Source organism: Triturus cristatus, chromosome 7 (assembly GCF_964204655.1).
Source record: "Triturus cristatus chromosome 7, aTriCri1.1, whole genome shotgun sequence".
Lineage (NCBI taxonomy): Eukaryota > Metazoa > Chordata > Amphibia > Caudata > Salamandridae > Triturus > Triturus cristatus.
Window position 1 is genome coordinate 1,170,729,107 of NC_140590.1, and position 24,213 is coordinate 1,170,753,319.

At 44.0% G+C, this 24,213-nt stretch overlaps 1 protein-coding gene across 1 annotated transcript in view; it reads right to left on the reverse strand.

Annotated features, from left to right (window-relative positions):
- Nucleotides 1-24,213, reverse strand: part of CCDC42 (coiled-coil domain containing 42) — a 158,189-nt gene that overhangs the window by 93,656 nt on the left and 40,320 nt on the right. Inside the window, exons 2-4 of the mRNA XM_085618462.1 lie at nucleotides 21,885-22,010; nucleotides 15,839-15,944; nucleotides 3,515-3,619 (exon numbers count right to left, since the gene is read on the reverse strand). Of these exons, the coding sequence (XP_085474588.1) occupies nucleotides 3,515-3,619; nucleotides 15,839-15,944; nucleotides 21,885-21,973 (300 nt within the window). The 5' untranslated portion in view covers nucleotides 21,974-22,010. The remainder of the gene's footprint in view (nucleotides 1-3,514; nucleotides 3,620-15,838; nucleotides 15,945-21,884; nucleotides 22,011-24,213) is intronic.

A 24,213-nucleotide genomic window follows, 5' to 3' on the forward strand; every position in this document is an offset into this window, starting at 1 on the left:
TGTTTGTTTTTGTAGTCACTTGCACAACCTGCTTTTTTGTATGTCCAAGAGCTCTCTTGTTTTTGACTGAATCTAGGGCTCGTGGTAGCAGTGTTATTCATACACAACTTCACATTCTTTGCCTTAATATTTTTAGGTCGAGCCTAGAGCAGCGCATGCGCTGATGCTCGACTTTTAGTAAGGGGCTTTTCAAAGTGCTACACTGTGGCCTAGAGCTTGCGTGCATGTGCGCAGGCACGCGCTTACAAGCAGAGGCGCCATATGGCTTTCCTCTCTCGTCATGGGTCATCAGCTTTCAAGATACAATACATTCCTGAAGTCGATAGCTTCCTTGTTGCTCTTTGTTACTACAACTGTCCACAAGGTGGTGGTGTTCCCACATTGTATATGGAAGCTACTTAATATAGACAACATAAAAGTTAATACGGCATAGTGTTGCTTCCTGGCCAGTATTGTATCGAAACGGCAGGTGTTTGTATGTCACGACCGTTTAAAAAAAACGGGAAAATACGCAGATGGCACTAGTTTTTCCAATTTCAAGCATGAATTGAAATTTGCACAAACAAAAAAAATGGCACAGCATAGGTATTTTAGAGAGGCAGAAATACATTGATAACATAAAATGCATAGAATTTTAGTAGAGCAGCGGCTTTCCTCCCTCGTTTCTAAGTTGTTTCCAGAAACAGTTTGGGGTATTTCCATGGCAACGCGGCCATAGCTGGGCCTTTACTCGCTTATGAAATGTCGTCAATTAGTTTCAAATAAGACATTTCTTGTCTCTCACAGGAGTCACGTTTCAAAACTCTGGCATGCTCAGACTTTGGAATTCTCGTTTACACCTTATGTCCGTCTCCTCTTACCATCCGCAGAGACTAACAACACTACAGACTGGCCGAAACAACACAACACTTCCACGCCCAAAGGAGACAAGCAACCCTCGCTCCCGCAGGGAGAAGGGATTCTTCATTAAGCGCCTTGGAAACGGACCCTTCACAAGGAAACTACCATTATTTGACTAAATGCGGCTAAAACTCCCCGGCGTAAATTGCTTTTGTGAGAGAAAAATGCAGAGTTCTAGAGAATCTAACATTACAGGACATGTGCGGAGCTGTCAAATAAATGAGCCCTTTGAATATCTTTTTCAAGTCCGCTTCTGGCAGGCCGGCAACCCTTTTCAATCCCGGCTGCCACGCCCTGATCTCACCCTTGTCACCTCGAATCCAGGGAACGGAGTGACGCGAAGCAGCCTTCTGAAGCCTGTTGTGACCCACAAAACCCAAATCTGTTTTCCTTTCGGTTATTTCAGCTGTGTGGAATGTCCGCCTCGTCGACAGGTGCTGATGGCAGGGCTTTCATTCCATAGCGAAGTCATCCGGTTATTGAGTGCGGGCACCGACGGGGAAGTTCATTCTGACATATTAATTGAAGGATGTGTCTGTTTTGCTCTTTCTCAACAAGTTATGTAAGCCTTTCTGTCAGTCTAATATGCTTGACTCTATCCAATAATGCCTTCACCAACATAGTGCCTAGAAGGACCCATATATTGCTTTGTGCGCCTGCGTTTAAAACTCTTGTGTGCCTAGCATGATACTTTTCTATGGCCAGTCAGGGTCACTTAAATAATCTACAGAGCTGTTATACTTTGGTGTCTAGAATTACATCATTTTATAGTGTCAGTTTAATTGTTTACAGCATTATTGGCATTCCTATCTTCCATCTTACCTTTAAGGGTGAATCAGTATTAAGTGTTAAACAACCTCCGATATCGACCTGACAAACTTATTTTTTAAAGCTAAACTGTTTGTTTTCATCAGAAATGAACTGTTCTTCTATATATTGAGTGTTTGCTCTCTGAGAGCACTGCCTTTCTTGGGAGACCCGAAAAGAGCTCCCAGGATGTGGAAAGAGCAAAGGTGATTTGCTATAGAGTGCTACTCGCCGAAAAGCGCTTCTACGCCTCGTCAGGGGTAGTAAGCGCTATATAAATACAACTTTAATCACAATTACTATTAGTGCCGCAGGCCTCTTGCACAGTTTGTTACTGTACCTAAGTGCATTCCAAGTATTTCTTCGGTGCTTTATCTTTACCACGTCGATCTAATGAGCGCTATTTAGGTGTAGGATAACGCCTATAGACCTGTCCTTTTATGCTGAGAGCCGAATAATTATACAAGTGCTTGCCGAACTTGCGTCTCTTTATTTCTTGCCCATCACCTGTATTTCTAAAAGAAAAAAGATTGTTTTGCCTCTATATTTATTCACAGTAGTCACTGTTGATGTTCTGGCGCTTCCCCGCAATTTGTCTTTCAAATTCACGAAATGTGTCATCTACTCAGCTTTGGGAGGGAGGGGGGGGGGCGGGCGTGTGTGCATAGCCCTTGTCCATAAACCTTATACCTTATAAGTGTTTAGCCATGCAGCAGTTGATGTTGTTGCACCAACGATATTGTGCTGCATAACTAAATACTTATAAGGTCCCAAAAGCGAGACCTAGAGGCAATGCCAATGCTTGTTTCTACTTGTTTGAGTGAGCCACATATTTTTACGGGTTCCATTCACAACTACTATTCATCACGAGCAACCTTTCACTGGTTCTATAATATCCATGTTCCATCCTAGTGCCACTCATTTTGAACAGTGAAACTACAAAAATATTGTGGTAAAAGATATTGACATTATACTGGACACTCTATGTCTTTAACTGTAATTAACATTATAATATACAATAATAACTACATTATTTTTTTAAATAAATATTAAAATAACTGTATTACCTTTAAAACAATAACACTTTAAAATAGTTTATAAACATAAACATTTATATTACACTAGGCATTACAATAAATATATTATACAAATTAAAATATGTTTAAATTATTAATAGTTATTAAAGAATAAAACACATTATACATAATTATACATACTAGTCAATTAAAATAATATGAAAACATTTTACATTTATTAAAACATACATCATTTTGGAAATATTTAGCACTATTTGTATGAGACTAAAAATATTAACACAAGTAAAAAACAGATAACAATGGGACTGGTAAAAAAGAGGATAATGTAAAACACAATAGAAATATAAAAAAAAGAAACAATATAAATTTAAATATTTTAATAAAAATGTGGTATATATACTAGCCTAGCTCTAATCCAAAACCATTTAAAAGATAATAAAAACTATTTAAATACGCTATTCTCACTGCAGTCCACCAAACATTAGGAAAACTGCATATATTTTGGGGGAGCCACACTCAGATGTATTCTTGCTCTAATCCAGCAAACATTGGGAAATGTGCAAAACTGTTAAACTACATGATGTGAAATTTATCAAATACCTATGCACAAATACTGATTTTCTCTGTCATCTTTGATTATTCCCTTATTTCTCCAGATTATTTTTCTGAGCACCCATTATGACAAAAGAGTTCAGTGATCTTGATCAACCCCGGTGTTCAAGGCATGTACTCATTGAATCATTCAGCCAATGATCAGTGAATCATGTTACCTTTATAAACTGGTCGAAGTTCAGGAGGTATTCCTTCATGAGAATCTCCTTCTTCTGCAGCTCATCCCAGCGCTGATTGAAGTGCTCAATCTTTATACCGAACTCCTGAAGAAGAACAAAAAGAACCATTTTAGGTGGTTTCCAGATGTGGACTGTCCCACTGCTCCTCTCCCAGCCAACTGTTTACCCATGCTGGACAGCAGGATCACAAACTGCAGGAGCCACTCCTGCCCTTCAGCAGGGAACTCTTATTGTTGGAGCAGCAGGTTCACAGGGCACTGTCCTAAAGAGGCAAGCATTGGTTCCTGGACTTCAGACATGGGCAGCCGCGGCCCGTGCAGGTAAGAGCGATGGGGCCGGGTGGGGGGAAATTTCGACGGACAACGAGAGAAAATAATGATTTATTTAATTTTCCGTCTGGGTCGTCTGTCGAATTCCCCCTCCCCAACCTGGCCCCACCACTCTTACCTGCAGGGGCCGTAGCTTGACATGGGTGCAGCCATGGCTGGATTGGGGTGAACCAAGTATATGGTAGCTCAGTTTTTCAAAGTGTGACGCCTAAGTCAGATGGATATTCTTGGCCCTCACTAATACTAACATTAATACTAATGGTGGTACAACACTCCTAGTAATTAGGGCATAGTAATTCCCTTATAGTGCTTGGCCTACTTACACTCACATAAGACAGTACCGCTACAGGTCATGTCTATCAGCTAGTACTGTACCAGTCCACATCAACAAACCACCCATCAATGCTTGAACATGCATGGAATAACTGAAGAGATCTGCCACATTCTACTGAACAATGGAGGGCCCCACCATTGCCTGTCCCAGATAACAACATAGTAGGACAGCTTCTTGATATCTTTCAGTGACATTCATATAAGGGGTGATTGTAATGAAGTCTACCCTAGCACATATCTTGACAATCCCTCCCTCCAACTTATGTCCACTTTGGACCATAAACAAGAAAAACTCAGAATGGACAACCCAGTGCTGTAACCAGCTTAGTGGCATGTGGACCGTGATCGTACAGGGTCCTGCAGAGCTGACCAAAGCTGTAGGCTTCCATTAACTGTGTCAGTCTCTCACAATTCTTAATTATCGCAAGGCTAAGCAGCTCGGTAGACTTCACGTACAACATGAAAACTTCCCACCTAGGATCAAAACAAAGACAACACTCTTCCAACCACTCTCCCCTCCATGGTGTAGTATGCTACCTGTGTAGGCAAGCACTTTAGCTCCCCACATGGGGCTAGGAACTGCTATTTAAATGTTACAATACAATACACACTGTGACATTGGACTCAGGTTGCACCCCACTGATGAGGTCCAAATAGGGTGAAACTGGTCTGAGGTTGCTTGCGTTCTTGCCTAGAAGGGACCTTAGCTGGCAGTTTGGGATGGACTGTTCCTGTTAGAGCCAGACCAAGTCTGATTTGCATATGATCAGTCTCTTCTTAGAGTGGCACAGCAGGCAAAAGGATGGACTGGAATATAGCCCTAGTAATTTCCAGTGGCTGAGATTAATTCAGGCATTCCAACCATCAGTTTTTTCCTAAGAGCAGCCCAATTATGCAGCTTGAGGCACAGTATTGCTGGTGCTGCAAGCTTAGGAGAACTTTAAAATCCTCATAACTGGGTTCATACGTATCACTCATTTTTGCCCCAGGGACCTAGCCCCCAGCAGTGTATGTTCAGGGACAGAACAGGAGCCATGATTAGCAAAGTGTCACTTGCCGCACACATTTTCCTAACCATGGCACTACCTGCCTGATACACAAAAGAACTGGAAAAGCAACAGAGGTGGCTCAGAGCTGATCCAGATGCATAAGCTACTTACTTGCGACTACAGTTCCAAACATTGATGTCATTCGTAGATTCACATGCTTGAATTTTGTCCAACATCAAGCTGGGAACCCTCTGTAGCTAGTGTTCAATAAAGCACGTCAATAATATTACTAACAGCCATACATGAAATGTAGCCTACCCACCTCCCTCCCTACAAACGTGGAGCCTCTTAGAAGGAGGGGAAGGTAGGTCGCATGTGAATCTATGAAATTTACAAATGGTGGAGAACTCTGTTTACAGGTCGGTAACTCTCTCTTCTCCAGCACTGGATCCATCATAGATTCACATGCTGGAGTAGGAAGGTAGGAATTTGAGAAGGTATTCCAGGTGCAACAGGTGGGGAAATGGCCTGCAGAGATGAGACTAGAGATCTCTGAACCCAGGAGCCTAGTCAGAAATTTCTAACTGATATAATCTCCCACACCACTGCCATTTGGAGCTACGATGCCGCTTGCATCATGCCATCAGGACACAATGCTTCCAGTGCTAGGATTTTCTGCCCACTGTTCAAATACAGACCATTTCCAAGCATAGTTTTGTGCCCACTAGCCTTCTTCGTATCTGTCAATGGATTGTTCCTCATCGTCCACTCACCACAATCCTGCTGCAGACTGAGGGGGAGTGTCATGAAACATGTACTAGGAGGGAGGGTTAGTCTAGAGGCCAGTGGTAGTGCCATCCACTTGGAAAAGGTGTGGCCAAGCCAGGGCTTTACCAACGCAAAGTCAGCTTACCATCACCTCCTCAGTAACTCAAAGACCTAATTGTTTCGTTCAACTAAACCACCCCAGCTTACTCATGTACTGACAAGATAACACAGAGGTGAATGGCCCATCTGCTGTATTTTGAGTATATCAATGTCAACGGCACTGTAAATACGACGGATGGGACATCTTCCACTTTTTAGCAAATGTCCTGCTCTGCCAAACTCTAAATAAGGCCTTAGATCACCCTTTTAAAGTTCTGGAAACTCCTGAAAAACTGTCTTTTTCCTCTCTGAATCCTTTATCTTCTTTCCTTACTCCTTTTGTGGTCATGCAGTGGCAATTCTACGGTTCCAGGAAGCTAGGGCATATATTGTGCGAAATAAACAAACTATCGAATAAAAAAGCCTCTTTAATGAGCAAGAATTTGCAAGCTTCAATAAAATAATTCAGTATAAAACATTAAAAACAATATTGATTGCAGCATCAGGCCAATGACTGAACTCTTCATGTCTATGATTAAAAGCTTATAAAAACAAACTACAGAACAGCATGCAATCAAATTTTGTTGGTAAGATACAGAAACCACACAGATGATGTTTGGGAGGTCCCCTGGCACTCGCCATATGCCACCATAGAACCATAGAGGAGCCAGATAGGAAGGCAACCGACAAGATGAAAGATCTAGCCTATAGAGAGAGGAATACTGACATGCATCAATTTCTCCTAGTATTTTGCTTCTGGTGACATGAAAAAGGATCCGAAAGACAACGACTGCTTATGATTACTGTGAGAAAAATGAATTTTTAGTTGGCAAGGTTGTGAGACTTCATCAAGTAATAATGTCACCATTCCGTATTGGGTCCAGTTAGGTTTCTTTAAGTCACACCTTAGCTCAGTCCTGGGCAGCTGTGGCACAAATCAGTCAGGCTTAATACAAAGGTAAGCAAGTGTAAAGCATTTATCAGAACCAAAACAGTTAATAAGAGACACAACAGAAAAAAATAAACATTTCACATTAAAAGAATAGTACCAATTTCTATCTTTTGGAAGACTCCATACGATAAAAATCTGATGAATGCAACTGGAGGTATGATGTTTGTATTGTTATCATAAATCACTGCTTTTCACTACACAAAGTTTGTTAATCACTGCTTTTCATTCTTAGTAGTCTATGAGCCTCGAACGTGAGGGTCAGGAGCAATGTCAAATTTTCAAGCCAACCTCGATGGAAGTCAGGATTGGACTCAGCACAAAACTTTTCTGGTTCTTTTCCTTGTGGACAATGAGGGTGGCAGGGTCCTCTGCAGCTTGAGGGCGGAGTTAGTCGAATTATTAACGGACAGCTGAATCCCGGCGGTCCAGTGAAGAGCCTTGCTTCTCAGTAGCGTTTGAGGCTACCTATGAACCGGCAAGTAGCAGTAGACTAAGAGTCTCTGACTCTGTGCCCAAAAATGTAATCTTTTGCCTTTGCCTTGCAAGTTATAGTTTTGTTGGAAGAAAGAGTACAGTTTAGCGACAGCCAATGATCCAGGACCTGGGTGGCACCAATTAGAGTGGTAGGAGTCAATTTCAAGGGCTACACCTGCGGAGTTCTGGGCAAGTCCAGTGCAAACTGGTCAGCTGGGCACTGTGCTGGTTTCTTTAGCTTTTGTCTCCCTGAAGCTTTGCAGGAGGCTAGCCAACTAGTCCTTGGAGTCCACTCACTGGTCCTTCTCACAGGTGGGAGCCGATCCAGTCATCAGGGTCTCTTGCCACTGGTTCAACAGCAGGAGCAGCCCATCTTTCTCTGAAGTACTGCCTTGGTTCAGCATGTGTCATCATCCTTGGTGCAGCCTTTCTTTCTGGGGTCTACTGGTTCATCGATGCAAATATTCTTCTGCTATTTCCAAGCTCAACAGTGTTCTGAGGCTGGTAGCCAGGGCTGCCACTTTTATATCAATTTAAAGATATGAGTTGGTACGACTCCCTAGCCAAAGAGGCTACAATACCCACAGGGCAACCCTACCAACTCTTACATTATTTCCAGTGGGGTTGGCATTAAACAATCACACAGTGCATCACTCTGCCCAAATCCAAGGTGACGGGAGCCTTCTTCCCTGGGTCAGAGCTATGGGTCCCCACTGACGATTGTCCAGTATAATGAGCACCCCTTCCTGGAAAACCGGTTCTGCAATGGGTTTTCTCACTCTGAAAGACATGCCAGCCTGCCTACCTACGCAAAGGAGTGGACAGGCTACAGTGCGACTCACGTTTGCCTATAAGACACAGTAGCCTGTTTGAAGCGGCCTATCTGTGGACACAGCACTCTGTCCATCCTGTTGCAGGAGATCACACCTTCTCCCGCCAACAGGTTCCTTTATTCCCCTTTACTGGGAGCACTTCACACCTCCTAGCAGAAGGGCAGCTGACTGTCTCAGGTGACAGCTGCAGTAATTAATCCCAAACAGCTACTAGAGGTTTGGGGAAAGAAAGTGTTGACTTTCTAAAGTCACCTTAATATTAAAAGTTACCTTAAATTTGACATAAAAAAGAGTTGGGTTTAATGTAACTATTAATTTGATACCAAGAAGTACTATTTTTGGTGGTTCCAATTGAAAGTTAGCACTTAGTGGTTGGGCTAATAACTCCAGATTAGCCATTGGAGTACCTACCACACTACAGTGAAAACAATAATTTTGAGTTTTAGGAAATGTAAATCACAAAAGAAACATGTCCTTCTCTTTAATATGTAGCATCCTTCTTTATGGGCTTCCAAGGCCTTCTCTAGGGGTGACTTATGAGTATTAAAAAGGAAAGCTTTTGACTTGGCAAAAGGGTTTATTTTGCCTTATCCCGTGGCAGTTTCAAAGCCTCCGAACTGGGCTGCAATGGCCGGCTCAGAGTCATGTTTTCACTTTGTCACTGCAGAGGAGGCACAGCAAGTGCTGCAGTTCACTAGTGACATTTAACTTGCTAGCTCTGAGTACACTGTGTACAATATACTAGGGACTTATAGGTAAGTTAAATATACCAATGAGGACTGGCCAATGGCAAAACCACTTTGAGGGATCAGAGACCACGAACTGGGGTCCGGTCAGCAGGGCCCAATGCACTTCAGAGTCGAAAGACCCGAAGCATCAGTCCAAAAAGTTCGAGGTTAACATACAAAAAGAGGCACTTTCTTACAATTACGCACCACTGCAAGTGACTAAATGGAAAGAAAGTATAGTGTCAGCCTTCTCAAATCACATGGCAATAAGAAGAAATGTGTCACATGTCAGGGAATATGTATCGACTCATCTGGCCTTAGCAGACACCAACCAACCAGGGTATCAGAGAAGCCAGTCAGTCAATATATCTTTATTTCGGCATAAGCCATAAAAGAGACATCAATGTACAAAATCCATTTTACAAGTCATTAAATAAAAAACAAGTTTAACATATTTACAAGTTTTAAGAATAAGTAAAAAATTATTTCTCTTCCAGAAGATTTGCCCTGATGCACCACATGCGATATAAAAATCTGGATACTGCATAGACAATAGAAAGATCAGTATTTGTTTTTATCAGTCTATAAACTTCCATACAACGTGAAGAGCCCAAATTCCTACATAAATTTATGAGCTCACTCCGTCGAATTTTACAATAGCCTTCACAAAAAAACAGATCATGTAAATCAGTTTCTTCATTAGCTAAACATGCAGGGCAACCCTTATCTGTACCGTTGGACCATTTATTCGTCACAGCATGGAGCGGGAGACATCCATGACGGAACTGCAGAAAAAGTTTCCTGGCGAGAGTGGGTTGGATCACATCAAGGACTGGTTCCAGGGCATATATACATTTAAACTCTAAAAATGTAAAAGACATGGGCCCAGATCTGGTACCTGTATTCATATCATTCATATGTACCTCCCAGTACCTTTCAATCAGTTTTTTACGTGTGACATTAAAACAAGTGACACTTGGATTACCCCATAAATCGCCAAGCCCCATGAGAATTAGATATTTTTTAATGTATGCAAGCCACGGATATCTCCCACTCCCAGGGGTACTAAGGATCTCAATCAGCTCATTTTTAAATGACACTAGTTCCGGGGTTGTCCAAATCCTTCTCCAGTAAAGGAGAGGCCTACAACCAGCCTCTTTAGTGATAGGTCTTACGCCAAGATCTAGGCGCAAGGGAGTCAAGGGAGTGCTCTGTGGTAGCCCAACTAACCGCCTGAGAAACTTGTTCTCTGTGATTGTAATAGAGTTAGTTGTAGAATGTCCCCAAATCTCGGCACCATATAGAGTAGCATTTCTTATCTGGGTTTTATAAATTTCTATCACGGGACTTAGTGGTTTGTAATGTGTGTTCTTAAAAAATGTTGCTAGACCCCCTGAAGTTTGGATTAATTTGAGATTGGCCTTGGTTAATTGGGTGGCTCAGAGCATTTTTTCATTTAAGGTCACCCCCAGATACTCAAATTCCTGAACTCTTTCTAAAGGAACTCCTTTCAGGTGAGGACCAGGATGGGTGTATTTTTGCGTATTAAAGACCATATATTTAGTCTTTTGTACATTGATCTCTAAACCTCGATCCTTGCAAAAGCTTAAAAACCCGTCCAAAATCCTCTGGAAAGAAAGTATAGTGTCAGCCTTCTCAAATCACATGGCAATAAGAAGAAATGTGTCACATGTCAGGGAATATGTATTGACTCATCTAGCCTTAGCAGACACCAACCAAACAGGGTATCAGAGAAGCGGTCTCCTGAGCAGGCAGTTCACACCAAAGTACAGGATGATGCCAATGTGGGTCATGGATCCTACATCACTACCAGTAAGCCTTGTGTGTGATATAGCTTTGCATACAGTGGCATCGTGTGACACATCAGTGCCTGCCCCTGGATCTCACACAAGTTGCAAGTGCCCCTCTTCCCTTTTTACCACTAGCCCCTCCTTGTTCCCAGTGTCCAGTAATAACTGGGAAGCAGGCGGATGAGGATAAGTGGTGGGTTGCATGTTGCTTCCTACGCTGTAGCCCTAGATCGATCTTCTCGTATGTTGCTCTCTGAAAGACCGGTGTGCAGCAATGGTGTTTGAAGTGTTGCTGTCTCGACAGACAGCATTGGTGTTGTCATGGGGTAGAACAGGAATAGTTTAGAACGAGACATCACTGTCATTACTTTGATTTTTGCGACGAGAGAGAGTTGTGTTAACCACCTTCTTACACCAATGTTATGTTGTACACGGTTTAAAGTTTCTTCTTTCCCTTTTCTTATGGAAGCATACTGATATATATGAATGCCCAGCTTCAGCACTGCTGGAAAACAACTGTATTGTTATGTAACCATTAAACTGATGCATACCATAACTGCAAAAAAATTAAAAAAAATTAAAAGTCAATAAATTTAAACAAGAAACTGGGGTAGAACAGGAGCAAGAGGCAGCAATCTAGAGGGATTTTGCCTGTTCTTGCATCATGGAGGGAAGGAAGTTAAAAACCTCTCTGCCTATCTGACTTCAAATGGTTTCCAACTCTATATTCACAAGTGCAGTTTGTATATTTTGATTATATAGAAGAATATTATCCAAAAAGACACATAATAGTTTTCCACTGTAGCCAAGTTTGAAGTGAACACATTGCACAATGTTGTTTCAAAGGAAGCCCACATTAGTTCCCAAAATAGACATGATACTTCTAGTGGTTAATGTGCCTGATATAGAGATTTGCATGACCTGCAAGTGAGGTCAGAGGTTCATAGCTTTGAAGCCACATAAGAGTGGCATCAAATGTGGAAAATGTGACTTTCTTGTGCTGGGTTGCTGGGTGCCTAATGCTGAAATCTTTACGCAATTTGCTCTGCTTATTAACTGCTTGTATAACTTTATAGTGGCCAGATAGCATATATGACATTTTCAGCCAGTAATGTGCATCCTATGATTCACAGGCCCACGTCTGCCACAGGAAAATTAAAATTAGAAGCTTCACCAGACAAAATGCTTCTTGGCCAAAACAATCAGAGATGGCTAAGAGTGCCATGGGTGTCACAGAGCCACTTGGAGCACAGCGGTGAACAACCTTTACAACGCAACTATTACAACGCACTACACTTAGAACAAAATTTTTACAACGCAACATCCACTACAACGCATTCCATTACATCGCATGACACTACAACGCATGTTTAAAAACTACCTTTACAACGCATTCCATTACATCGCATACTACCTTTACAACGCATACCATTACAACGCAATCCAACACTTACCCTGCTGTTGCACCCCCTGGAGTTAGAATAGTAATTTTTACCCCTATACTATCTAATACTTACCTTAAATGCAATTTAATATTATGCGTTGTAATGGTATGCGTTGTAAAGGTAGTATGCGATGTAATGGAATGCGTTGTAAAGGTAGTTTTTAAAAATGCGTTGTAGTGTCATGCTATGTAATGGAATGCGTTGTAGTGGATGTTGCGTTGTAAAAAATGCTTTGTAAGTGCATGCGTTGCAAAAGTGTGCGTTGTAACGACATTCATCCGAGCACAGCACTTGTAGGGGACCCATAGGAGTGATCACTACACTGCACATATGGATGTATGGACGGCATTGTGCTAATCCGATGCTTAAAAACTCTGCTAGAAAAATAGACATTTGAGGTGAGAAATTTAAGAGCGGGTGGTGTTGTAGATTGCTTCATATAAAGGAGCTGGTCTCCACCTAAAACTTGGGATATACCCAGGGTTCCACATTTATTTTTTGCATAATTTATGCAGCACACCAAGCCAGAAAGGGCATTGTTTGGATTTATACTTGGTGCTCCTGTGTGTCTGGACATAGATATGCTTCTCTGACGAGCTCTAACAAAAGCGAAACACGTGTGAGAAGCGGCTTTTATTCAAACCAGGATAGCTTTGATGGTACCAACGTTGTAATACTGTGTCTGGTAACGGTAAAAAGCTTTTGTCATTTTATAGCTCAGCGTGGATGGCACTGTGCTAATCTTATGTTTAAAGTCTTTGTTGTAAAAAAATCAAACAGCTTTGTCGCTTTTCAAGCTCAGTCTGGATGGCACTCTGCTAATCCTAGGCTTAAAAAATCTTCCATTTGAGGTGAGCAGATTCTGAGTGTTGGTGGTGTTTTTGAGTGGTCCATATAAAGGAGCTGCTCTCCACCTAAAACTTGGGAACTATCCAAAGTTCCCTAATGTTTTTTAAATATAATTTATGTGGCACTCTAAGCCTAAAAAGGCAATATTTGATCTGCCTTTCTTTATTTTGCTTTATTTAATGTATGTGATTTAGGAGCACACATAATTTCCTTGAAGGTGTCCTGGCACTAAGTCATTTATGAAAAGCAGGCCAACAAAAGCTACACAAGGACCTGTGGAACACGTAAGAGAGAATATTTGGGATACGAAAAGCCATGTTTTAAGTGCTTTTCAGAAGGCCAGGAGAGAGGGGGTTGAATGAACGTGAGATGGAAAAGAACACCATGTCTGACTGCATGAACAGAAAAGGCAGGGCCACCTGCACGAGCCCAAGATATCCAAGGGACTACCAAAAAGATGGCAGAGGAACAACAAAGTAGGCACACAGGGCAATACAGTCTAAACTTTTGTTGCAGGTAGACTGGCCCAATGTGATTGAAAGCCTTATGTACCAGACATAAAGATTTGAAGAGATTTTGCTTTGAAATAGAAAGCCAGTGTAGTGAATTGAGAAGAGCAAGGAAGTTGAAAATTAAGCGAAAAGCTGCATTATGAATCCGCTGTAAGATACATACTACAACTAAGGAAGAGAGAATTACAGTAGTCTAGCCAACTGAGAATAGTAGCTTGAATAGCCAAGCCACAAAAGTTAAAAGGAGGAATTTTCAAAGTTATTTTATATGTAAGAAACAAATATGTGACATTACAACGCGATCATTTAGATCGCGGTATGTTATATCGCGGTTATTACAACACAAGTCGTTACAACGACTTGCGCTGTAGGCGCTGGACTTAGGAATAGTATGATTTACTATTCCAACTCCAGTGTGTGTAACAGTAGGAAAGGTTTAGGAATAGTAAATCATACTATTCCTTAGTGTAGAGCGCCATCCAGCGCAAGTCGTTGCAACGACTTGCGTTGTAATGACCGTCATGTAAATGTATCGCGGTGTAACGACCGCGTTGTAGAGGTCGTTTCCCGTAAAAAACAAGTGGACGGAAGCTTGTTGTCATGTAAAGAAAGACAAAGATCCTGGTCAAGGGAGACATCATGATTTCAGACTGATGAGTCAAGACAGGGAGGAGAGTCAAGTTTGCAAGGTCAAAAATCAGCAGGCAGGAAACCAAGAGAGTTCGAGCCAGAATTAGGGTTTCTGTTTTTTAGTGTTCAGTTTGAGGGAATTGCGTTCCATCCATGCAACAGGATCCAGCATCACTTTTGGAACTTGCCACTTGCCTCCTCAGATTGATTGATGAGGGATATCAACAGCTAAGTATCAGCAGCATTTAATGACTTTTCTGGAACTGAATTGCCCAATTGTAGTGCAGCAATAACTTTCACAAAGGCTGTGTTGGCTTCCAGATCCAAAGGAAGATTCCCAGTTGGTTAATGGTCTGGCTGGTCATCTTCTTATCAAGAAAGGCAAGAAGACCTGCTGTGTTATCAGACGTTCTCCCAACAAGACGCGGTATACAACAAACACCGTGTATGATGGCCCGTCACAGTTTTGAATTAATCTGGAAAGTGTCATATTATATTCTTCTCAGCGAACCAAGACTGACGACTTGACAAGAGTGTACCATGAAGGTTTGAAAAAGAAGAAAAACAGAGAGAGACCTGTAGATAGATAGATATTTCAGTCACTTCTCTTAAAAATGGGAAAAACTGTGGCCGCTTTACAGGCGGCGGTGACCACGTTACACAGGGCTATCAAAAAGTAGGCCACATAATGGGTTCTACTTTGTACATAATAATAATTATACATTTTTTCCTGGGAGAAAAAAAGTTTGCTAGATTTTGGTGAACTCAAGGAAACTGATGAAACTCACCTTGTTTGCCTGCCTAGTGGGAGACTTCAGTCCTGTCCTCCTCAAAGATTTAATTTTAACCCGTGTTTAGGTAAAAAAAAAGAAAAAAGAAAAACCCAAACGTAAAAAACAAGGAAAAACACTAGCTCGTTTACAGAAAGCACTATATTCCAAAACAACTCCTGATAAATGGAAGAGAGATCCCATTCATTGGTTGGGACCACAAGTCCAGTTCTAGTTGGGTCACGTGATCTTTTGACATTAGCAGGGCAGGAGACTACCGTGTATACCGCTGCATTGCTTGTGTTATGTCACATACCAATAATATGCCATTTACTACACCATCCTCACCACTACATTGCAGGTTAAGTATAGGTAGAGGTAGGAGTAGTAATTATGGGGCATATTATCAAGACAGGCGATAAAACGATAACTTTTTCGCCTGTCTTGATAATATGCCCCTATATACCTAGCTTGTGGGATAGTGGAAGGCAACCAGATATTATTTAAGACTGATGTAACCAACCTCAAGATAGCATTATACAACCTGCTGCACAAAGACTCTGCCCTGCCTCCAGCCCTTCCTTACTCATGGCTGTTGCTGCCCTGCTTCTGTCCCAAGCCCTGCTTGAGTTCATGTGTGCTTCTATCTCCACCTGCTCTGCTGGGGGAGCTTTTATGTACATTTCTCGCTTTTTATGTGAACTGCGAATGTGTGACGGGCCCCCCTTCACCTCTTTGCCTCTAAGCAGCAGGCATGAAGGGCTGCCGGGCTTCACCTCACCTCCTTCCGTTCCAGCATGGCTTGGTGGATGACATTGGCCTCCTTCCTCTTGTCCAGCAGCCGGATGTACGGTGACAGTGCCTCCTCGTTGCTTTCTGGAAACTTCCTGAGGGGAATAGAAACAGCCTCGGTTAATAGGGCAATCTTATTTTTCAGCCTCTCCAGAGAGGCAGAATTCATCCTTGTAAGGCGTAACTGACTGACGTTTGAGCATCTTGGCCAGCTCACTAACCTCACTAACAACTATGGGGCATATTATCAAGGGCTGGCGATATAATTATTAAGCGGCGATAATTATATTGCAATATCATCAAGGACACGCTAGCATGTGCTTTCCTTACTTAGCGCCCGTTTCCAGCACGCCTACCATCGCATCGCTAATGAGATGCAAAGTAGGCGTGGCTGTTGAAACAACACGGGTAAATATCGCAAAGGCAGCTTCGTGATATTACCAACGAGATGCAGCGATAATTTAAGTCGTGCTAACTCTGCCTTAACGCAGGAATTTAACGTCTGTTAAATTCCTGACTAAGGCATACCTAACATGCGGGTGGATTGTGCGGCTAAGGCCACAGGGCCTTATTATCAAGCCTATCGCCGTTTTCCATGGAGCATCGCTGGAAAACCAGCACTGTTCCATGGAAAACCCCGCTATTGCTGGATTTCTTATCGCCTTTGGGATAACCGTTGATAATACAACACTATCTTGCCGATTAAATCCAGGGAAAGCGGGCGATAAAAATAACAGCGCTAAGCGCGCTTTGCGATATTTATCGCAACTCCTTGGTAATATGGTCCTATGTTTACATATCAGTGCAGACTCAGAGCAGCATTACAGGTTAGTAACTCCACCAGCAGTTGCACAGCATGAATTTCAAGGTACTATGGGGCATATTATCAAGGGCTGGCGATATAATTATTGCCGCGTTAGCGTCCGTTTTCCGGCGCAAAGTGGTGATAATTATATCGCAATATCATCAAGGACACGCTAGCGCGTGTTTTCCTTACTTAGCGCTCGTTTCCAGCACGTCTACCATCGCATCGCTAATGAGATGCAAAGTAGGCGTGGCTGTCGAAACAACATGGGTAAATATCGCAAAGGCAGCTTCGCGATATTACCAACGAGTTGCAGCAATAATTTTAATCGCGCTAACTCTGCCTTAACGCAGGAATTTAACGTCTGTTAAATTCCTGACTAAGGCATACCTAACATGGGGGGTGGATTGTGCGGCTAAGGCCACAGGGCCTTATTATCAAGCCTATCGCCGTTTTCCATGGAACATCGCTGGAAAACCAGCGATGTTCCCAGTGGCGGCTGGTGACATTTGAAAGTGGTGAGGCGTTAAATTATGACAGTTCTGCACTGAGGCGAGCGAGCCTAGCGAGCAAGCCTAAACAACCTTCGGGGGGATCGGGGGTTCTCCCCCGAGAAAATTTTGAAAAAATAGAGGATAAATGGAGCATTTTCAAGCAAATATGAGGAAGCAGGAAGGTTATTAATGCAATACACCCAGCAATGCCCCAGCCTCCTCCTTATGACCCCTATTACCCTCCCATCTCTCTCCTTTGCTTCTCTCCACCTCTCTCAAGGACCGGGAGAGCAGCAGCACTTTAATCAGGTCCTCTGGAATTATGCAACAGGAAGTACCAAATAATGCAGCAGGGTTGACTACATTTTACAGTGTAATGCAGGGTAGTATTTCATTATTATGTCCCTTTCTGCACATGTTAACACTATGTAAGTAAGAAATGTGCCGGATACATTGGCATCAAACTACGCACTTTCCCTGCTAACCGGAACGGTAAAAGGAATGAAAAAGATGCCGCGACACGCAAGTCTGACATATATCATCACATTGGTGACAAACTCACAAAGCACTTTTTTTTCGAGGGCACATAGTTATGAAATGCCAGAGCGGCCACTTTCACAGTGTGACCTGAAAATTACCACCAATCAGGTCAAGCTGTGCAATAAACCAGGACAGACGCAAATCGAATTACATGCTATACCATAGAGTTTCAGATCGAGATTCATCATTCAAAATGCAAAATTCTTCTTAGTACTCAGCAACCTCAGAAAAAAGCAACACACATGAACCCTTCTTGCTTCCAGATATCAACCTTGTGGAGGATCAATGTGCTGGTTCACACAATCAAGGCAAACAAAAACACATTCAATAGCAGAAAACAGTTTTCCAGGAAAAGACACAGAGTCATTGTTCCAATATGGGTCACCTCTTTCCTTTCTGTCAATTCTTGCTGCATTTCCAACATTCATATAACGTTTAAGTGGAGCGAGCAGTTACTTATTTCTCCGGCCTCACACTATTTTAAAGCGGCAGTGCTAAAGGAAAACAGACGTTGGTATAGAAAAGTAACTTTTCTCCTGGAGTCTACGTCATTACTAAGAAAATGTAATGCAAAGTTTCCTAATACTCTTATTTACAGAGGGACACAGTTGTGTGAAACAAAAGATTACATGGAACCAGTAGGCTATTTTACCCTGTGTCAAAACAACTAAAACGTGGGGAAAGGACAAAGTGAAAAACTGAAAATACAGAGATGTTTACTTTTACACCAGCAGCATTGAGAGTAGGGAAACATCCTTGATCTTTGTAGGTACAAAGGGGACCAATACCAATTGTGTCAAATTTTAAACTATCAACATTTCAGCATCGCGTCTCTGAGGAATCTCTATATCGTGGCTGGTGTAATGTAGTCCAGTGCCAGATTGGGTCGCCAGTGAGTAAATGCAGATTGACCCCTAAGCATTTTTCTTTAGCTGTTCTTCAGTTTGTGAACTCCTTTCAATCCCTGAAACTTTGGAGAAGTACATCGTCTGGCTTTAATTTCATGTGATTAAACATAAAATGAAATTGCAAAGTTTGCACCGAGAGTAGCAAATCTTTTTCAGAATTCCAATGGACAAATATTGCTTTAGATACTTCATCAGTGGACGTCTTCATTAACCCTTTGTGTGCATATCGCACTGCCCAATAACCTGGAGCGCTCATGTGCTTCGTTTTACAGAGATACCCACAGCGGAGCTAGACCAGGTCGTGCTAGGAGGTACACTAATTGTGAAAGATGAAGGGCCAGGTCGAAATTACACATAGAAGGAAGTTGAAAGCCCCCCAGATGTAGAGTGGGCATGTAGTGTAAAAGGTTTTAATCTTGCCCCCTCCGAATAAATAATTGAATGTCATCATCTATCTGCAAATGAGAACTTTGGGACTAAGAACTTGTGCTGTACGAAATAACCTGCTAAATAGATTATGACCTTAAGAAATACTATAACAAAAACGAGAAACTATTCAATTCCTTTGCAGCCGCGGCTCGTGTCGTGTGTGGGGTGGGGGGGGGTCGCGCGGGGGGGGGGACTTTTTTTGTAAATTAAATCCTACCTGTCCTGAGCAGGTCCGGGTCCACGCCGCCTCGGGTCCGATTCCGTTACTTCTGGCGCCTACTCACTGGAACAGCCCATCAGTGCTGGCATGCATTGCAAGACCCCTCTCAGCCAATCCTGGTGCTGGAGCAGCACCAGGATTGGCTTAGAGCAGGCTTACGCTCCGCCCGCCTACCCATTGGAGACCGAGGTTTGAGCCTTGGCTCAACCCTCGCTCTCCTAATGGGCATGCGCCAGCCTTGGAAACACTAGTGCGCATGACTGGGCACGGTGCAAAAATCGCCCTCCGTCCCCACTCATGCGCACTTGTGTGCTGCTGGCTGCCTGTCAGTCAACATGACGCCAGACCACCCACCCCTTCAGACTCTGAAGGGGGTGGGCGGTCCAACGTCATTCTGACTGACAGTTCTCCCTCCCTCAGCGTCTCTGAACGTAAGTAAACTGAGAGTTTACTTAAATTCAGAGACGCGGCAGACGCCGAGGAAGCTGCGGGCACGGGGAGCGGGCGGGGGGGCAACGCCCCAACGCCCCCAATGGACGGACCGCCACTGGATGTTCCATGGAAAACCCCGCTATCGCTGGATTTCTTATCGCCTTTGAGATAAGCGTTGATAATACAACGCTATCTCGGCGATTAAATCCAGCGATAGCCAGCGGTAAAAATAACAGCGCTAAACACGCTTTGCGATATTTATCGCAACTCCTTGGTAATATGCCCCTATGTGCTGTTCTGGGGGCGTGAGATAATTCTCTGAACACTTTCAATCGGTAGCTTTTCATAGAAACTTGATAACACAAATAACTTTGTAGGGTGTAGTGTGTTGGTGAAAACGCACTAGCCTGCTGCCTAAATCAGTAGGACTGGCAAGTATAGGGGCTGGTCTCCAGGGATGTCAAGAGCCAGCCCTGACTGGCTGGTACTTCTGAAAAGACAGCACGGCTGGGCCAGAGTCGGCAATTCCCATAAGCACGGGCCTAATGTTCACCCCTCCTCTTGCAACTTTCACTTCCCGTCTCACCTCTGCTCTCGCAGTTTCTTACCTCCTGTGTGGACTCGGAGGAGCAAGGTGATAGCCAGTCTCCCCCGGGTGACTTCGGGCAAGTGGCACAGGCCATAAGAAAGAGGGTAGGAATAGGCTGTGGGAGGGTGGGGTGGAGTCAGGGGTGAAAGGCATACAAGGCATGAAGTTAGTGAGGCCAACCAGCAGAAATCCATTACCAACGGGCAGGTAGGGAAAGTTGAGGCCCACCCAACCACCCTTTATTTGTCTGTTGGGTAGAGGGTAAGGCTGGTGTTTTTTGGTACAAAGAAAGGTACTTAGTATTTTTTTGCCACGGTAAGGCTGGCTGTGGCATATGCAGAGGAGGTACTTTTTGGGGGAGGTGGGGAGTTTGGTGCAGGCGTATCCATCTCTTGGGGGGAGGGGAGAGGAAGAGTACGTTTTGGGGCTTTGGAACAACACTAATTGGGTTCACTGGGGAATGATTGCTGGGGTGTGAATGAGAGAGATTGGGGAATGGAATTAAAAGGCCCAAAATGGAGGACAATACTGTAAGAGGTAGAAGAGTATGGGGGTTTTAGTTACTGCAGTGGTCACAAGTTGGGAGTTTAAGGGAGGGGGTGATAGGAATGTAATGTATTAGTGAGGTTCGGTGTTATAATGTATTCTGTAATGTGATAAGTGATTCTGCAAACCTGTCTTAATAAAGTGGCCTTCTTTGCTAATAAAGTTGTTATAAGTGTTATAAGATCATTCTCTTTTACCTCTTACCTCTCTTGAAGCTTTCTCTTCCGCTCTCACTGCTAAGTCCACTCTATTTTTTCAGCTAGCTTTCTTTCCCCCTTTCACCTCCCCTGGTGCAGTTTTTCCACATCTCTCTGTTCTCCTCTTCCACTTTTTCATGCGGCTCTCCCTCCAGATGCTCCGTCTAACCTCGCCTCTACCTCGCATATCTTCTCCATTCTGTTCTCTGCCTACACCTCAATTCTTTCCCCACATCTCCTTCTCCAGCTCAGGTTCTTCTCTCCTAATGCTGCTGTCATCTGTCTTGCTGAGACTCACCCCTCTTCCTCCTACCCTTCATCCTCAGCTCTCCCTTCCGTCTCCTCTTTCCTACTACAGCTTCACTCCAACTGCAGCATTCTCTCTCTGTATAGCGGCAGCCCCCTCCTCCTATCTCTCCTCCTGCAGTTTCATTCTCCCTGTCTCTCCCACTACAGGTCTGCTCATCTCCTTGCCTCTCCACCTGCAATTCCTTTCCCTTTGGTAAGTCTATTCTTGCCAATCTCCTTTCAACCTCTCTTCTATGAGTTTTCTTTCTCAGATCGCCATCCCCAGTCAGCTTGTCTGTTCCCTGGAAGCCCCCCTCCATTTGAGGGGCAGGACAGTGGTGTAGAATTGTGGTTATGTTACATTATGTTAATTTAACTTATAGTGCTCACGAATCACCCCGGGAGGGGTATCTCGAAGCAGACAGCTCATGAGCAGTGTAGCAGACGGATTGGGCCTGAAATAACGCTGTTTTTCCCTAAAGTTAACATGATCTGCGCATAGGCGCATATAAAGTGTAAGCTTGTTCCACAAAAAGGAAGCCAAGTAAGAAACAGAGGTGAGGTACAGGCCGGCTGGCTTTACTTACTCTAGCAGTTTGAGGATCCGCTGCCCATACTGGGTCTGAAAGTATTCTGTCAGCTGCGTCTGGGTGTTCATCTCTCCAATCTTGGCCATTGCAGCACTGGTCTCACTTCTCAGGTGCTCCTTCCGTCTGGGTAACAAATAAGACATTAGTGTATGTAGTTTGCATCTGTGATTAATGCAGTAGCGGCTCCTCTGCTATGGCTATAGTCCTGTTTCCACTATCATTATAATATGATTTCCCCTTTTGTTCTATATGGAATTGTAACTATGCTGATTTATTTGATCTTATGCATTTTGCTGCTAGTATTGGCTCGTGTACTGCATTATAGAGCACATTAGTTAAAATAAACATTTTAAACTATACTTCGACTCTATTTACTCATGTTGTGGACAAGTACGAGAGTTTGAACGAAAGAGTGTTCTTGTTCCCACGTATCCTGTAGGAAGGTGGATATCTGACTATGGTTACCCCCAAATTTTTGCCTAGTGTCTAGCTGGGGTTTCGACTTAGTTGGCCTGAGATCCTGCTATTCAGGATCTCAGCCTGGCTGTTCTCTCTTTAAAATGGACTCCATGTACCCTAGGTACATAACCAATTGGAAGTGGATCACCCTGTCAGCCCCTGTACCAGTGTACACTAGGTACCCAGGGCATTGGTGTACCCAAGGCCTGCCAGGGGCTGCAGCATGTATTATGCCACCCCAGGCTTGGCCTAACAATCTGACACAACTGGCTGATCACTCAGCTGGGGTAAGTTGGTGTAATCACCTCTTACTTAGGTGTAGTATACCTATACCTAACCTTAAATGGGACACCTGGTAACCTCTAAGTCACTCCTATGGCAGGCCTTAACAATCCTGAAGGCAGAGTGCTTGGTTCCATGTGAGATGGTGCTCTGGCATGAGCTGAGCCTGTCTGCAGTGGTCGGAACAACTTCCTTCTGCTGTTTCCAGATATCGTCATACCATATACTCTTAAGTGCATTATGAACCTCGCGGTTAAATGCTATCTTTGGTTTGGCTTTATCAAAACATGTCGAGTAAGGTGTCATACGAATTGGAATACTAACCCCTCGCCAATTCTGGCGACGGGGTTAGCATTCCACCCTTCTAGAGGGACACGACATGTACAGTACCTGAAACCCGGGTAAAATCAGACATAGCCTCAGCTCCACAAAATGGATGCTGCCACCACAGACACAAGTCTGCCCTCCTGCTGCTGGGAGTCCTTCCAGCTTGGGAGGTGTGGACAAAGGGTTTCCTGCCAGGGGAGGTGCGTGCACCACCCCAGACAGGATTTTGTGTATTGGTCAGGTAGGGCTTGAAAGAAACCAGACATGCCTGTGGCTCACAAGGAGCCTCGGTGCATATGCCAGTTCAAACCGGTCCTGGGGCACACCAGTCCCGGGCCTGGGGCGAGCTGGACAAAGGATTGGGGGTGTAACCACCCCCCTTCCTGGTCCCACCCATAGGGAGGGACCTAGCAGGTAGTCCGGCCCCTAGAATCCGAATAAAGGTAGGAGCTGTGTCCTAAGACTTTAGACATCCTGGAATCAACTTGAAACTAAGAAGAAGACGGGAACTTCGACATTCTGCTGCACAGAAGACTGAAGAAAATCTCCCCTGTGGTCAGGGAGTGACCACCTTGCTAACGCAAGCACCATCCAGCGAATCAACGTCTGCTTTGCCGCCGCCTCCCGCCGGAGCCCGAGCCCAGAGACTGACAAGACCTGGACCTCCAGACCTCTCACCGCCCGATCCACAGTCCCTGAAAAGAGGAGACCCGTGGAGGCACCGAGATACGTGGAGCCAGCCATCTTGGAACGACTACGACAAGCTGACCAGTGCAACAACCGAGGCTCCCTCCAAGTTGTGCTTTGGGTCCTGAGAAGCCCAACCCTCGAGCAGCATCTGCACCAAAGGTGAGCCCTCCAGCATCTCCACGATCTGCGTGGGGCCCTTCTGCATTTTGCCACTCGACGCGCCTAACCGGTTGCTGGCCCGCTGGCTAGTGGCCATCTTGGCGACGAAATCTACGACAAACACCGCTGGTCTGGTTGCTCCAGACTGGCCCTTGCTCCCCTCCAAAGGAGCAATCCCTCTGACCTTGCTGGTCAGAACCAACAGCTGATTTCCGAATCCTCCTGCAATTGCTTTTGCCAAGGCTTGTTTGCTTCGATCAAGTCGCCGACACCGCCGACAGCGAGAGCCTGCGTGGGACAGCTCGTGACTCGACTCCTGGACGTCGTCGACCTTCAGGGACCACGTGGCTGCAGAGTCAAGCTACACCTTCCTTCCTGGTTGCACCCGACATTGCCTGGTACCCACCTG